Source organism: Helianthus annuus, chromosome 1 (assembly GCF_002127325.2).
Source record: "Helianthus annuus cultivar XRQ/B chromosome 1, HanXRQr2.0-SUNRISE, whole genome shotgun sequence".
NCBI lineage: Eukaryota > Viridiplantae > Streptophyta > Magnoliopsida > Asterales > Asteraceae > Helianthus > Helianthus annuus.
Genome location: NC_035433.2, coordinates 82,205,033 through 82,223,275, shown reverse-complemented (window position 1 = coordinate 82,223,275; position 18,243 = coordinate 82,205,033). Strand labels below are relative to the sequence as shown.

At 34.9% G+C, this 18,243-nt stretch overlaps 2 protein-coding genes across 2 annotated transcripts; both read right to left on the bottom strand.

The window, feature by feature from the left end:
* Positions 1 to 3,557: 3,557 nt before the first annotated feature.
* Positions 3,558 to 5,034, bottom strand: LOC110864765 (UPF0481 protein At3g47200). The gene has a single exon (XM_022113898.2). It carries the CDS (start codon positions 4,937 to 4,939, stop codon positions 3,629 to 3,631), a length of 1,311 nt encoding a protein of 436 aa, XP_021969590.1. The 5' UTR covers positions 4,940 to 5,034; the 3' UTR covers positions 3,558 to 3,628.
* Positions 5,035 to 8,330: 3,296 nt separating this feature from the next.
* LOC118490519 (nucleolar transcription factor 1-like) lies at positions 8,331 to 9,591 on the bottom strand. The gene is made up of 3 exons (XM_035988199.1): positions 9,343 to 9,591; positions 9,086 to 9,123; positions 8,331 to 8,574 (listed from the first exon to the last, which is right to left on the bottom strand). Exons 1-3 carry the CDS (start codon positions 9,589 to 9,591, stop codon positions 8,331 to 8,333), a joined length of 531 nt encoding a protein of 176 aa, XP_035844092.1.
* Positions 9,592 to 18,243: the final 8,652 nt, after the last annotated feature.

Genomic DNA, 18,243 nt, shown 5'->3' with positions numbered 1-18,243 from the left:
CTCAACAATAAATCACAGAGATAGGGCCACAACAAAATGTCCTGAAACAAGTAGAAGCATCTCTTATGCTACAAGATGAAGAGGCACATCCAACTCGGGTAAATCATGATGTTGAGATTGCAGATCCATCTCCTACTACTCATGAGGAAACCATTGGCAATTCTAAGGACAATGATAATATACTTAAACCGCACTGTGGGCAACAACTGATAAACTTCTATTGGCCTCAAAAACCATAAGGTCTTCTGTAGTGGGGCTCCATATACCGCCCAAATCAAAGATAGCGCCCACATAGCGCCGCCAACACCACTACGGCGGGCGCTATGAGGTGGTTTTTCTTCTCCGGCGCCATCCTCATAGCGGCGTTATCTTCTTTCCCCCCCACTCACACACACATATATACATACATATGTATGTATAATTTCAGGTATGAAACAAGCATCCATAACCATCATTTTGGCAATTTCAGCATCACCATAGGTCTTCGTCCAAACATAACATGCCTTGATTCGTTCCATTGAAGAGTACACCTTCTGCATACATAATTGGTGGAGAATTGAACGAATCATTAGACTCATCAGGTAAGTTGCTTTCTGCTTTTCGAATGCGTGCACATCCTCATCTTCTTCGTGAAAGAACTGGGGCTCACGTCACGTAGTGCACTAGGTACCATGTAAATCGATGGTGAAAATGGATTAATATAGTTGTTTTCATTTCTTACACAATCAAGCAAACTTCGTGTAGGAATCCGTTCGCATAAAATAAATAAAATATTTTATTAACTTTAATTACAATATAGTGATAAGGAAAGCAGTAAGAACAATACTGTTACAACTGAAAAATAAGATAAACAAGAACAAAAATTACCAAATAAAAAAGTTCTTGGTTGTGGATCGTGTTAGACATAGGTCCCTTAAACAAATTTCGAGTCTCCCAGGAGAACTCGTTCGTTTCCAGGATACAACAGCCTAAACAGTTGTACTGCCGGACTTGACGAAACCACAGGGGCCAAAACAGTATAATTCTCAGTCAAAGCCGTTGACTCGTCTGTTTCAAATGCTGAAATGAAACTGCTCTGTCATTAATGGCTAGAAGCTTCTGCGCGCGCGTGCGTAAGACAGGCTGGTGCGTGCGTGCCATTTTGGCTCAATTTCATGCGCGCGCAGGTCTGCACGCTCATGCGCGCGTGCGCCATTTTGGCTCACTTTCATGCGCTTGCATGTCTGCACTACTCATGCGCGCGTGTGCCACGTCACCAACCTATACGATTACGCCGCGCAGTTGCGCCGTATTGGCTCACTTTGGTGCGCCGTGTTCACGCGCCAGTGCGCAGGCTAGCCTTGTGATGCTCCGTGCGCAGATATATACGTGTTAACTTCTAACCAATAAATAGCTACAAAAGTTATTTATCAATATGATTTTTATTTGAAACTTTACTAGGGAAATGCTCACAAAAATCAACAAAGCTATTTAATTAATTCAAGACTCACTCAAATTGGAAGATAAAAGCACCAGCAATATGTGTGTACGGTCGGATTTCACAACTACTATAGGTGAAAACCAGTAAAGTCACTACTTGAGATTCAACCTTTTTGCTTAAATTCCATTTATCGACAATTATATCGACAATTGATGTTGTTAGAAAGTGTCATGGATAATTATAGGCCTTATCATCCCTTTCCGGTATCTTTTTGTCATTTTCAGTACATGACATGGGATCATCGTTTAACATGTAATTGTTGCTATGTGAGGACCGAACAAACTTGAGTTCCACTGTGTGTAGTCAGTTAAGAAAATGAATGACCTAATCTTATTCTTCCAATTTCGGGAATCGTCATTTGACAAGATCTATGGAGGACGAGACAAACTGGCTTTAACTGATCCATACTTCTCAAGAAAGACATTAGAGAAATGTTACAATCCGATCAAACTTTTTACAACTAGAAACACAATTGAATCACTTTAAAAACAAGCCCATATCAAATGAATACAAATCCTAAGTACTCAGAATCATTCTCAAAGAAAAGATGGAACCCATATAGGCTTATAAGACCCGGCCCACTAATATAAAAACCATGGCCCTAACTAATTAACTGATTCAACTATAAGAAGCCTAGCCTAAATTCGATTCTTTAGGCCCACGTATAGGCTTATAAAACCCGACCCAACTAATAGCTTGCAATAAAATTTGAGCAACTCAAACATATAACTTTTAAAGTCATCATCGACCCAATATGATGTCACGACCCAATTATATATATTTGAATTGTCGGCCCAAGTATCAACTCGTAATTAACAAACTGATCCAATGTTGAATTGAATAATGTAAGCCCACTTTTTATCTATTTGATCATTTTACTAGTTCAACATTACCGGGCCACTAGCATGTTCAACCCAGCACACTCAATATCACAAAATAACAAGCTAATACGAAACGCCTTTCTTAGTAGCCCAAAACTTTGGCCCAATAAACCTTTGTTAATAGCCCAAATGAAATAAATCAATTGTGGCCCATATTGAAAACACAGTTGATTGAAAATTCATCTGTTATATTCAAAATCCACAAAATCATCACCATAGATCTCATCATGTGTGGAAATAATAAGAAGCAGATTCAAGAGTTGGCACACTACTTGGATCAATTGGACAAGGGGAAATGAGGCAGAAAATGTCCAAACTTCAAATGGGCAAAACATGGGCTACGTTTAGAGTTACGAGGCTCATGACCAACAGTCAAACCCTAACTCCTTGATTAAGGACTCCAATTTCGTTAATCAAAGTTTTCCTCAAGTTGTTGCAATCTTTGTACTTTCCTTTTTAAATTCTAAACGCGTGAATCATTGAATAAATCAATTTATGCGTCTTTTTCTATATTTAATTTAAGTACTTTTATTCCAATTTGTAATTCTGAAAATTTGGCAAACCAGCAAAATTTAGAATTCCCTTATAAGGGCTCTTGTAATTATTTAAGCATTCAAAAGTTACAACTTTTCTTCGAGAATTCTTTTTTTGTTATTTTCTTGCTTCCGCTCTACGTCAGGAATTACTTTGTTAACCACTTATTATGTGACGATTAATGCTTGTTAGTGTGGCTCTGTTGCTGTTAAATATAGATACGAAAATGAAAAAAGCCCATCGATGAGATATTGAATAATTAAGATCATATAAGGAGGCATGCCATTGGGTAATAAAATGCTTGGATGTGCTATTGTCGTTTGGAGGTGGTACTAGTAAGATGTTTTGACTATTTAACAACTTTAAATTATTTAAGAAATTAATAGATGATAATGGTTCAAAGGGGTTATTAAAATTCTAGTTTACGGTTAGATAATCAATTTTGTTGAGGCTAATATGAAAGTTACCCAAAATGTGACCGTTTGAATATTGATAGAATGGTCAGAGTACATGAACAAAATATAGTACACAATTGCACAAATACATCTCAAAATTTGGCAAAAATATGAACTCTTTTATAGATCTTTCTATGTATCAAAATTTTGTTGTTCTTTCCAATTCCTAACAAGTTTTGTTAACCAAACTTCTAGATAATAACCGTTGAGCATATATCTTATAATAGTGAACAATAAAAGAAAAGAAAAAACAAAACATATATAAAAATCTAGTTGTATCAAGCGGACTTAACGGTAAAGTAGGTTTGAACCACCGTTAGAGAAAATATGATGGTTCCAACAAGTAGAGCAATCATATTCCACGGACTATTGAAGTAAGTACTCCTCATCCTAGCTATATGTTTTGGCCAGTAACTATTGCAGTACTTATTCAGTGTTTCCCATTGTTCAGAGTAAAAAGAATATGTTATCACGTGTTTACCTAGGTTGTTGATCATATTAGCAACTTCTTCATTTGAACCCATATCATTGACAAGGACTCTAGAGTCTATCAACTTGGCAACATCTTCTTGTGAATTCACTAGCATATCCATGGCAACCGCATATGATGTAATATGATTACCAGTTTCAAACGACTGCTCGTATGCAATGAGATTCCTTAAAAGTACCTCGGTGGAATCATCAACACACAATACTGGCATTCTAAGAGTAGGCTTACTCCAAGACCCAAAAAAACATGGGAACCTATATAGTTTCACTTCCATCCCCATCAACCATGTTGGATCCTTGTTAGGTTCGAAGTTTACACCTGCTCTATCTAAATCCACAACCGAATGGATTCTTGATCTTAAGGATTCCGTTGGAATGATACTATCATGAGGCTTGTAACATTCATGTACAAGGCTAAGAATATGATGAGTAGTATTGATGGAAACTTTGTCAATTTTGATATACCTTTCAAAGAGATTGTGGCGAGATAGAACCGGATAAATAAATTCAACAAGGGAGGCGTCATTGCCAATCTTCACTATAGTACACTGATATATTTCATCAAGAAAAAAGAAAGGGAGCTGGTTTTCTAGCAACACCAAGTCATAAATTATAGTGCGGATTTGAACTTTTTTTCGTAAATTTGATTTATGATAATGTGATTCCCAAATCTGAATCGTGAATTCAAGTATGAAACAAGCATCCATAACCATCATTTTGGCAATCTCAGCATCACCATAGGTCTTCGTCCAAACATAACATGCCTTGATTTGTTCCATTGAAGAGTACACCTTTTGCATACATAATTCCAGTATTTCCTCTGGTGGGGAATTGAAACGACTCATTAGACTCATCAGGTAAGTTGCTTTCTGCTTTTCAAACGGTTGCACATCCTCGTCTTCTCTGTGCAGAGGTCCAATAGAGACTACCTGAGGGTTGAAAGAACTGGGGCTCACGTCTCGTAGTGCACTAGGTACCATGTAAATAGATGGTGAAATTGGATTAATACAGTTGTTTTCATTTCTTACACAATCAAGCAAACTTCGGACGCTCTCTTTGATTACGTCTACATTTCCAAGCTCCAAATCACCTTCTTCCATAGCAATAGTAAATGTTATTTCCTCTACAATTATTAGTTAGACCAGTTAAGACTGAAGAGTAAGAGAGTATGCATGCATTTATGTTTTGACTGTTAAAATAAGAACATAATTAATACACTTTAACATTGTTAAAGATTACTGATAGCTAGCTGTATAATAATTTTTCATTTGATTACCTATAGATTGAATGAAAAAGACAACCTGATCAAACATTACTTGAGTGAATTCCTATGAAATAGCAAGAATATGATATGTCATCCTATTCCTAAATAATCCCTAAATAAGTTACAACAAGAGCAACCCACTAACCGATTGATAAACGGGTCGTATTCTACTAGTACTATAATTAAACAAGCCATACCATGTAAATTTAGAATTCTAAAGAATCAAAATATCAAACTTATAATTTAAAAGTTAAACTGCAGCCCGTTTACAACTTTAGTGCAACATGTTTATAACCTGTTTAACACGTTTACAATTTTATTACAACCCGTTAAGATAAACCCGTTACATGGTTTTAACATCTTTGAGATAAAAAAATATATGGGTTATATACGGGTTCACCAATTTCATCCTGCCAACCCACCAACCCAAAACCATCAACAAGCTAGCCCACAACCCCTAAGATATTTTTCTTCTAAAGAATCTCTCTATTTTCAGGCCAGATAATAAGACAGTTAGCTATTGAACTTCAACAAATTACAACTATAATAAGAAAATAATTAAGCTACAAATAATACTTACCAGATCTCAAAATGGAGTCACAAAAGAAGGAATGGAATACTGGAATATGGTGGTTGTGTGGATCTGATCAGCTGAGTATTGAGATTTGAGAAGGGCCTTGGAGATACAAAAGTCAGGGCTATTTAATTAGCCTATTAATGCAAACTTATTTGATTACAATATTTAATAAATTTTTATTCATTGTTTATGTTGAAATATCATTTTCTAATTTTCAATATCTTAAGTTATAGAAATTAGTTATATTTGCAATTTCAAATATACTAGAAATAGAAATAACGACCAACAAAACTTGATATAGTTACAAATTTTAAAGTCAAATAAATGCAATCCATGACTATGTTGAATATTTTTACGTATCCATGTCTTGTCTAGCGTATTAAAAAATGTTTATAGATGTTTTAAAGCTAAACCAAGGATGTTTTTCTATATAAAGCTAAACTTAGTTAAAAATAACTATTTAAATTACATCCACATAAATAAAGGGCTCATTTATGTTATCTCTTGATTCGGTGTATATATATATTCTATTTTATACAACATAAATTCTATACAAAATTAAAAAGATTTGGGCATTCGGAGGGTTTGGGCCTTATCCAGCCCCTTGCTGGCTCTTTATATATATATATATATATATATATATATATATATATATATATATATATATATATATATATATATATAGGGTAAGGTTCATGCGAGAACCATCTTTATTGCGAGAACCAATGTGAACACAAGCTAAAATAGCTAAAAAAACCTAAAAAAACCCTAAAAAAAACCTAACCCCCACCCCTCACCCCCCAAAAACCTAAACCCCCCACCGCCCCCCCCCCCCCCCAAAAAAAAAAAAAAAATTTAAAAAAAAAATTTTTTTTTGGATACTAAAAGTAGCGATTTTTATATAAAAAATAGTAAAAAAATAAAAAAAAAAATTTTTGGGTGTTTTTTAGATTTTTTTAGGTATTACTGTTTGTGTTCACACTGGTTCTCGCGGTTCTCGCAATAAAGGGTGGTTCCTAACGGATCTTTGTCCTATATATATATATAGAGGCCGGTTATCATACAAATACTCTAATCGTACATTATGTACGTGTCGTCCACAACCGTTGGATCATCTTCCTTAAACATCGCGTTTTTCTATTAATTTTATCAACATAGGATTCATAAAAAAGAAACCGCCAAGGTTAAAAACGCCAAATTTAAGATCAAAACACCTGATAAACGGCAAACAAAACCTCAAAAATCATAACGAACGATCCTAAATCAAAACCAATAACGAAATTATAACAATTAACCAAAAATCGATCGATTCTTATTCACCAAATCGATCGATTCCTATTCACCAAATGCTTCTGAGAAAATGAACTTCTGATGAATTTAGAAATTCTGTATGCACTGACTATCGAAGAAGATGATGCAGTTTGTCAAATCATGTGCGAAACGTCGACAATACAAATGCGAATTCGGTATAAAAGGAATTCTTTGGCATTTCATATAGTTTGCGAATTCATGGGATGCACATGCGATTTTAAAACTTTACAAAATCTCTTCATATAGTGTGCGATTTCAGATAAATTAGACATGCGATATCATAAAAAAGGATATTTAAATGTTTGTCTCTTACAGTTTGCGAATTACTTTCGAATCAAGTGCGATTTCGAATAAGGAAGAGTGCAAAAAAAAAAAAACTTAAAAAAAATACTTTGTAATAAAAATGAAAAAAAAAAACTACCAATCTTAAAAACTAAAAATGATATTATTTTATATAAAAAAAACTTAATTTATTAACGACGTGACTATAATTTGACATGTAATGATGAATTTTACAATAAATACTACTGAACTTACCACCCTACCTATATAATAAATTTACTATATTAATATAAAAAAACTAGATAACTACCTTCCATATTAAGACATAGAAGACCAAATAAAACACACACAAAAACACAGACAAAACAAAAATGGCATCTGAAGATATAGAAAAAATCAAAAACATTGCAATCAAAGAGCTATTGTCAACTCGCACGTTGACAGAAATAACCACTGATGTCACCTCTTCTCATCTGGTTCTTGATGTGCAGGGCAAAATCCTTGAACAAATCAAGAACAATCAAGCAGTATGGGAACAGCTACTTCAAGAACCACCATCAAGCTTCAGAGACAAAGCTTTGGATCACATAAAAGAGCAATCTCGAGCTGATGACTTAGCCTTCTCTTTCCTGACAGATGCTCTAAACACTGTGAAGGAGAAGATGGAGTTCAGCTCTACTGAACGTGACAAAATCTTTGCTTCAAGTAACTAAATTTCTGTTAAATCGTTTTATGGTTGTAGCTGTGTTTGACGATAACCACTATTTTGTATTTTTGGATATATGATTTGAACAAATCTTATGCTTTAATATAATTTAAAATCGCATGAATGAATAAGGGATCTTTGCCACAATAACATAAAAAAAACAAAGATAACTCAAAATCGCATGTATTAAAAGAGAAATCGCATTTGAAAAATCATATAAACTAAATATAAACTGATGCATGTAAAATCGCATGTTTATAATACTAAATTCGCATGTGAAAAAGGATATACATAAATGAATATAAAATCGCATGTGTTTCGTATAAAATCGCATTTACATTTAAAAAAACATTACTCATCCTCGTCATCTTCATCTCCAGACACCTCTTCCCACTGATCTTCTTCTTCAGATCCATCATCACTAATGTAATCTTCAAAATCATCTTCCTCTTCGTCGTCTTCACCCTCATTGTCTTTGTCTCTCAAACCATCTTCAATCTGGACACCCTTCATCTTCTTTTTTTGCTGTTTACCTTGTTGTTTGGCTTTCAGCTCCTCACAGGTCCGAATGTCATGACCTTTTACATTGCATACACTACATGTCCTTGACCTTTTCCCTTTGCGGCTGATCATTTGTTCCTTCTTAGATTTAATCCTTCTATGCGAGCCGCGACCTTTGTTTCTTATACCAGCCGGCACACGAACAGTAGGGGGCATTAGTTACTGGTTGTTGATAACCAATCAACTTTGAAAATCGGTCAAATTTTGGATCAAGTTGCTTGGTTATGCGACTCTGATCAACTCTCTCTTTAAGCTGCATCATTTGATCCCTCACTAAAACAAGTTGATCAAGGTCGGAAATCAAATTACTAACCAAATACTCCCCTGTATGAATGATTTCACGAGCAATCCGTTTAGCCTTGTGTTGCACATCCTTACCACCAATATTTAGATTATACTTCACATTTAACTCATTGGGCACAACATCCTTCGTCCATCTCTTCGTAACATATTTGTTTGGAACTTCTTTAACACCAAACATCTTGAAAAGAAAATAGATGTGTTTACATAGCAGCCCATACTGCTCAAAACGCAAACAGCTACACTGTGCAGTTACATCATTTTCAAGATTCTTGAACCACACCTAGCAAAATAACCAAAAACAAAAATAATAATAAGATTTAAAATCGCATGTATAAACATAACAATTTCGCATGTTTAAACAGTCATGTAAGTGAGTAAAATTAATATCGCGTGTGGAACATAATAATTTCGCATTTCTAAACAATGATGTAAAATAAATAAACTAAAATCGCATATGTAATGTAACAAATTCGCATATCTAAAAAAACATGAAAAATACCTCCAATAAACCATCTCCATGTGCTTTAAAGTCCTTCAACAATATTCTGATACGTGGACCTTCAACTTTGGTGTCCATCGGCAAACATTCGGAAATTGTTCCATGTATCTCTAATTGCTGATCAAAAAATATAGACCTGGTGTAGATCTTAGCAGCATCTTTTTCCAATGTAGTTTGACTCCAATCAGCTGGCTCAGTATATCTTGAAATATGATCATTTTTTCTATGATTGAACCTTTGAACATCCATTGCCCCATCAAAATGATTCATAAACTCTACGAGTGTGAGTTGTGAATTAGCAACCTGACAAAAAAAATGGTTCTCACTCTCTGATCTTGAAGTTGTTCTCATAAGACCTGACATTGGCTCATGCCGATAAAAAGCCGGAATCCACATGGATCTCATCCCAAACATATCATCAATCCATTTGTTTTCAGTAAGACCAAACTCAATCATCACCAACTTCCACTGTCTCTCGAATTCTTCGGGCTCAATCGAATCAGTCCAAACAATGTCGCATATCCTCCTTTTAAACTCATCATTATTGCACAACTCGTGCCCAACCTTTAACAATAAATGCATTTTATATCAGTCTATTACAAAAAGCTGTAATAATAAAATATAACACCAACAAAAACACAAAAAATGTTGCATGCTCTACCTTATCTGCCACTTTTTTCATTATGTGCCACATACACAATCTGTGTCTGCTAATAGGGAAAACCTCCTCAATAGCCTGTTTCATAGCAGGGTCTTGATCCGTCACTACAACATTAGGCTGCCGACTAAATGACTTTAAAAATGAATTTAGAAGCCATTTATATGATTCAATACTCTTTGATGCCAACAACCCAGCTGAGAGTGTTACATACTTACATTCCGACAGTGGTTGTCAATGCTTGTGAACGAAAAAAACACCATCTTGTACCTGAGCAACAAATGCGAAATCACGTTTATAATATGCGAATTAATAAAAATCAAATGCGAAATCAGGGGGAAAAAGCATGCGATATATTCAACACCACTCTGTTGTCTACACATGCGATATTGAACACTCATTAGCAGACAAAACATGCGAAAATCAGTAACAAAAAATGTTTGTCTTTGAAACAGTTACCTGTTTGTCTTGAAGGTTGCATCGAACGATATCACATCGCCAAATACCATATAGTTAAGCTTGCATAAACCATCAGCCCAGAACAACCCAGTTAACCGTTTGCCATCATCAACAGAGTATTCAAACGAATAATCAGCTAAATTTTTTTTTTGTCAGTCATCCTATTTATAACCATGTCAGCGTCATACTCTCCTATATAGCTGTTTATTCGCTTCCTAAAATTTTTGCAATCATCAACCGTGGCACCAACGTTCTCAAAACCACCATAACGTTTCCTCATTATATGGAAAGCTTTGACAGGACCAAGGTTTAAAGTGCCAAGTTCCCATACCATCTCCTCCTGGACATCTGACAATTGTCTGTAAGCTGGGAGCATGTGAATGTCATTTTGACATACAAACTTATGATTATGGCCATCAACAAATTTCTTTACTGTATATAATCTACCATCCACAGTGCAAATCATAAGTTGAGCTTTGCATCCGGTCCTAATAGTCCCCCTGTTCCTTGTTTTGAATTGCTTTTTTGACTTCGAATGATCATCAATACACAGAGGCTTATGTCCCTCTTTAGAACAAACAAAATACTTAGTTTTGATTATACCACCACTGTATACTTCACCACCTTTCCGAATAGAAAACCCAGCTAACTTAGCATATGATTGATAAAACGCATATGCTTGTTCAATAGAGATAAATTGCATTCCAACAATAGGTGTAGCTGATGCCTGAACCTCCGGAGTGTAAACCCTTTCATCTACATGACTCAAAAATAAAAAACATAAAACGTCATATAAAACACATGCGAATTATCTGATCAAAACATGCGAAATGATGATATTGATTAATCTGAATTACATATGCGATTTATTACATAATCAAATGTGAAATTACAAAAAAACAAAACCAAATGCGAATTGTAAAGAGTAATAACATGCGAAGTTATACATGTTGCTTCTCAAAAAAATACAAAAGTGTAATCAAACATTCAAACTACAAAAAAACAATTATACGAACAATTTAGATATCTGAATTAACATAATTACCAATAGAAATCTCGTTTGCAGCACTTGAACTTGAAACTGGAATTGGAATTGGATTTGCAGGTCGCGGATTTAAAACATCCTCAATCGAAACTCTCTGATAAGCAGATAACTGAGCATGATCACCGATCGGTCAATTTTCTTCAAAATCATCTTCTGTTCGTCCAGTGCTACTCTGTGGATCCATCGAAAATAGACAAATTGAATGAAACCCTATCACGTACGAACGAAAACTGCAAATTATGAATTATGAAAAATTTGAAACTGATTTGAATAATAATTACCGGGATATCAGTGTAACGAACTTCTCGCTGAATGAATGAAGAGACGAATTTGCCCTCTGATGATTAGGTTAATTGTCTGATTTAACCTTCTTAAACCGAACTGAATCTGGACACGTGTACGGCTCACAATATAACGTACATAATGTACGATAACCATATTTGTACCATACTCTTTACCTATATATATATATATATATATATATATATATATATATATATATATATATATATATATATATATATATATATATATATATATAAAGTGTTGTTGCGTTAAAAAAAACCCTTATTTTGTTAAAACAGGTAAACGGTCAAGGTTATGACACTACTAGAAAATAGGTTTTTAATAACCTGTGAATTATGACCTATTGCATTCAAAAGTGTGTCATAAAAAAACCGTCATCTTTTCTAAATTCTAAAAGATTTATGACACGCATTGTTGTATGTCATGGTTTAAAGGTCATGATAAAAAAAAATACACAGAGTACCCCATAGAAACCCTAGCCCCTTCCACCACTAGCAGGTCTTGGCGTGCCACCACTAAGATCATGTGTAGTGGTAACAACTTATAATGCCCCCACTATGGGGCATTATTCGACACGTGTCATCCCAGTCAGCATGGGGCATTATAGAAAAAAGTGGTGTAGTGGGGCATTATTCCAATAACGCCCATATTATTTTTAATCTAAAAAAAAAAAGAATCAAATGGATGTGAGGTTGAAAGGCATGTGATATCTCAAAAAGTTGTCAGACACACACACTTTTTGTCCCTATATATTCAAAAGTCAAAGTTGTCAGTCAAAGCTTAAAGGTGATTGGCTGGTCAAGTGTATGCCAAGCGTTTTAAATAAAACGCCAAACGTATTTTTTTCCAAAAAAAAAACGCCCTATAACGCCGGGCGTAGTGGGAGGGGGGGCGTTTTCGGGCGTTTTTTTTTATTTTTTTTTTAAAAAAACGCCCCACTACGGGCAGTCTAACAACTACAAGACTTACCCCCAATGCTATATAATTCATCTCCGTGTTAGTAGCACATTCAACAGCAACAAACAATCAATCAAATATTACATAAATTTCTAGTAGATCGGAACTAGAGATATTTCATACACATTTTTCAAAAAACATTTCATTCTTCATTTCAACGAATATGACCATGACTAAGGACGTCTACTTAAAAACAAGCAGGTAACAACTCAATTTTTCAAAATTTTCAATTTAAATTCCCCTCATCCTCATACTTGAGATACAGTATCCCTAATGTATGGTTTTTAGATCAAATGTATAATCAATGGTGACCTAATCCCAAATCATGCAGTTTATTCATTTCTCATAAGCGACCATTATCAATTCACCAACCCAAACCATACTACACTAAAGAAACACCTCATAAAAACACTGTTCCCCAAATTTTGCACCACCCATAGTACAATACATAAACACATACGAGCACAGCACATAAACACGTATGAGCACATGGACCTGATCAGCGAGTGTTAAATCATTTATGATCCATCACTCACACCACCACTCATAACAAACTACAATACATAAACACATACAAGAGAGGAAGGGGCACCTTATGGTAAGTACCTTAACCCCGACCAACCACAATTCGCCAACTCAAAAACTAACAACTGCACCAGGTACCCATTTACTAGTAAATGGTGGTTGCGCCTACCCTAGCCACAAACTTTCTTTTTATTTTTTTTAATTATATTTTACAAAATTAAATATCTTAAAACTTAAAATTTAAGATTAAATAACTTAAAACATCTAATCTAACTACTATAATAAAAGAAACCAAGTTTTGGACACAGGTCATTCATTGAAGGTATCCTCAAATTTATACTTATCTTATATTAACTAAATAAATAATAAATTAATATTAAATCTTATCATCCTTTAATAAAATATTATCATGAAATCTAAATTGTTAATTTAATATATTTTTAAAACAAATACATCTCTCTCCTACTTATCTTATATTAAATATATAAATAATAAATTAATATTAAATGTTATCCTAATTTATTAAAAATATAATTTTTTTATTATTTGGTATACAAAATTATATTTATTCAACTCGTGTAAAATGCAGAGTTTTGAAAAATATAACTTTTTTTATTATTTACTATACAAAGTTACATTTATATAACCCGTGTAATACACGAAGTTTTTAAAAATATAACTTTTTATCATTTGCTATGTAAAATTAGATTTATTCAACACGTGGTTTTTAAGATATAATATTTTTTAATATTTGGTAGATTTTTCAACCCGGACTATACATGGGTTTTTTAAAGATACGACGTTTTTAGTATTTAATATACAAAATTACATTTATTATATAACCCGTCATGGGATTTTTAAAGATATGACGTTTTTAGTATTTAATATACAAAATTACATTTAATTAATATGTGTAATACACATGGTTTTAAAAATATAACTCTTTTTAGTGTGTAATACACGAAGTTTAAAGATATAACTTTTTATCATTTGCTATGTAAAATTTGATTTATTCAACACGTGTAATACGCGGGGTTTTTAAGGATATATTTTTTTATTATTTGGTAGATTTTTCAACCCGATTATACACGAGATTTTTAAAGATACGACGTTTTTAGTATTTAATATACAAAATTACATTTATTTAATATGGAGTTAATTGCTAAATTCGTCCCTGAGGTTTTACACAAATTGCTAGATCAGTTCAAAATCAAGATTTGCTGCTAAAACAGTCCAAAATCAATATTTGTTTTTCTAATACAGTCCAAAAAACAGACGCCGTGAAATATAGCAGTTGGACTGTTTTAGCAACGAATCTTGATTTGGACTGTTTTAGCAGCAAATCTTGATTTTGGACTGATCTAGAAATTTGTGTAAAATCTTATGGACGAATTTAGCAATTTTTTCAAAAAAAAAGTGATTTTTTAACTGTTTTTTATATTTAATTTGATATTAATACACCATTAATGAATTTCAATAAAAAAAGTTCTAGTAATTTCTTCAAATATAGTAAGTGATTTTTTATTTGTTAGTTATTTTTTTCCATGTAATTGTATTATCGTTATGTCATCTTAAACTTTAATTATGATACATATAATGCATTTTTTTGGTAATTAATATGATATTATACACCATAATGGAATTTTAACAAAAAAAGACTATTCATTTTTTCAACATCATAAGAATATTTTTTTGAACGGCCAACAAATCAATCCCGAGCACTCTCGGGGCATCCACTGAACAAACAGAGTACTCCAAGGGTAACCCGAGTCGTCCACCACCAATTCCGGGGAAAACCCGGTAACCCACCCGCCTGTAGGCACGACGGTAAAATTACCGGTAAATACATTTTTTTCTTAAATATCTTTGGTTTAGAGTGAAAAGAAAAAGCTAAGAAACCAAATTAAATTTCTTATGATGTTGCCAATGACATCTAGCTTAAGTGGTAGGAAAACTTGAGTTATTCTTTGAAGACTCAGGTTCAATTCTCATTTGGTGCAAAAAAAGGAGTGAGGCATTGGTGAGCAGTGATAGGAGACCCAGGGAAACCTGGGTTCGATCCTTGAGCCAAACGGGTTTTACCGGTAATTTTACCGTCGTGTCTACCGGCGGGTGGATTACTGGGTTTTCCCCGGAATTGGTGGTGGACGACGGGTTACCCTCGGAGTAGAGGTCATTGGCAACATCATAAGAAATTTAATTTGGTTTCTTAGCTTTTCGTTTTAACACTAAACCACGATATTTAAGAAAAAATATATTTACCGGTAATTTTACCGTCGTGCTTACGAACGAGTGGGTTACCGGGTTTTCTCTGGAATTGATGGTGGACGATTCGGGTTCGATCCTTGACCCAAACGGGTTTTCTCCGGTAATCTTATGATGTTGAAAAAAAGAATAGTTTTTTTTTTTGTTAAAATTATATTATGGTGTCTTAATATCATATTAATTACCAAAAAAAAACTTAGTAAATTTGAAATGCATTATATGTATCATAATTAAAGTTTAAGATGACATCACTTATTATATTTGAAGAAATTACTAGAACTTTTTTTTATTGAAATTCATTAATGGTGTATTAATATCACATTAAATATCAAAAACAGTTAAAAAATCATTTTTTTTTGAGAAAATTGCTAAATTCGTCCCTGGGGTTTTACACAAATTGCTAGATTAGTCCAAAATCAAGATTTGCTGCTAAAACAGTCCAAATCAAGATTTGTTGCTAGAACAGTCCAACTGCTATATTTAACGGCATCTGTTTTTGGACTGTATTAGCAAACCAAATCTTGATTTTGGAATGTTTAGCAGCAAATCTTGATTTTGGACTGTTAGGCCTCCTAATCCAAGATCTCACTCAGCTAAAGCAACCAACAGGTGTGCGGAATCCACCTGATGATCAACCACTGCAGATGAAACACTAGAATGCAAGGATTTGAGAGAGAAATCAAGAATACACTGAGTATTCTTGATGAAGATGAATGACGTCACTCACACAAAGCAGCCGCCAGACAAAACAAAATGATTAGGGTTAGGTGCACAGAATTTCACACAGAATCGCCTACCTTGTCTATTCCATATTAAAGTATATATACAAGGCAAAGCCCGGACTTTCAAGACTAACTAGAAAGCTCGGACATAACAGATAGCACAAAGCTCAGACCTTTTGCCTAGACAAAACTCAGACAAAAGCTACACATACAAAACTCTGACCTTAGTCCTATACAAAAAACTCTGACTAAGGAAATCCTCCTAAAACTTGGACAAGTTGTCCCTAGGAACATCTTGGGACTAATTTTGACCATATGTACAATAAAGACCCTAATAAATTGGAAGACTTGCACTTATTACTAAAAGTGCATTAACAAACTCCCCCTTGATCAGTGCATGGTCTTCATTGAACTTGAGATCTTCAAACCCTCTTTGAAAAGCTGCTTTCTGCCCAGACCTTGTTCTTCACACAGAACTGAACCACCTTGATAAACTGGTCCGCAAGAACACGATCTTCTTCATTGTATTTTAGGGGCAGGCGCCGAAGCTTCTTCAACTGAGCTTCTCTAAGGTTGGCAAGCCAAATTGGATCCAGAATCTTAGCAATCTCCTCCGTCAAATTCTTTTCAGTAATCACGGCTTCCCCAGTCTTCCCATTGAGATACCAATAACCTATTTTGTCGAATTTGTCGAGATCAAACTTTCGCATAGGAATTTTACGAAGGCAACTCGTTGGAGGGTAAACCACTTTCCATTCTTCTTTACCACTCGCTGGAGAGTCTTCAACCGAGTGTCTGAAATCATTTCATCTTGAATCTTCAAGATCCAATCTCGTATCTTCACAAATCCACCAATTACCCGCTGTCTTTACCAGTGAACTTGTTTAGATACTTAACTCCTTGACCGACTGCTGGCTTGAACAACTTCCACTTGCTCTCACGACTCTCAGCAACAAGATGAGGAATCAATCCTCTGATACTGGCAACATTTGTATGGTTGTTGAGATCGAGTTGAGCAATGTGATGAAGATCACGTGCTGGAAGAGTCTGAAGATCCTTAGCCCTTGGCCTGAAGTACTGAACCCCATCGGTCGTTTTGATCATTACCAGGCCGTGCTGTTCATCGAAATCCCAACTTCGAATTTGTCCCGAGTACTCACCTTTTGTGGACAAGTACCTCTTCCTTTGAGTAAGATCTGGAAGATTTCTAAACCATTTTCGAGCTGCCACGCTGAATTCTTCGGGAATTCGTATAGGATTAAAGATTTCTTCGGGCATTTCACAGCCAAACACAAAGCTTCTGATAGTATCATTGTTGACCGGTAAGGACTCATACTCAATTGTCTTCCCTTTCGCAGTCTCAATGAAGCTGAACTTACCAGCCAGGTCGTCGTCTGTTCGCCAATCCTCAAACGTTTCCTCAACCACTTCTCCAGGTTCCAAAACTAATTCAGCAACAGCCTCTACAGGGCCCTTATCTCCCCCTGCTGCTACACTTGAGGACTCCCCCTCAACAAGAGCCGGAGTCGCAGCTTCAGGAGCACGTGCGCTCCTTGACTGCCCCCCTTGCTTCGATGCGTTGGGATCCTTGTCCTTGTCAAGATCATCTCTGATTTTCTTAAGTTCATCCATTTTGCACTTAGCCTGAACCTGAAAATCCGAAGCCGAACTCTCCCCCTGAGCAGCAAGGAGTGATACGAGATCTGTCACAATCCCGAGAAGCCGATCCGTAGTACTAACCAAGGTCTGTTGTCGAGCAGACGTCGATGCCTCTTGAGCTATGAACTTACCCAACTGAAGACTCTGATCCTTGGTTAGACGGAAAAGATGAGCCATCTGCTGGTCTCGTTCTGCATCCCTTTTCTTCAAGAGATCAATTTCTTTCTGCAGCCTAGAAAACTGAGTCTTGTGTTGAACCATGACCTTGGCTGCATCCTGAAACTTGTCACGAACAAACTCTTGAA

What these genes read in the sequence shown, in the direction of transcription:
- LOC110864765 (XM_022113898.2), bottom strand. Translation starts at nt 4,939, where the DNA reads ATGGAAGAAGGTGATTTGGAGCTTGGAAATGTAGACGTAATCAAAGAG.
- LOC118490519 (XM_035988199.1), bottom strand. Translation starts at nt 9,591, where the DNA reads ATGGATGTTCAAAGGTTCAATCATAGAAAAAATGATCATATTTCAAGA. An exon ending in ATGGAGATGGTTTATTGGAG is followed by an intron (nt 9,124 to 9,342) that starts GTATTTTTCATG and finishes TTATTTTGCTAG; the next exon opens with GTGTGGTTCAAGAATCTTGA. An exon ending in GAAAATGATGTAACTGCACA is followed by an intron (nt 8,575 to 9,085) that starts GTGTAGCTGTTT and finishes AAGGACATGTAG; the next exon opens with TGTATGCAATGTAAAAGGTC.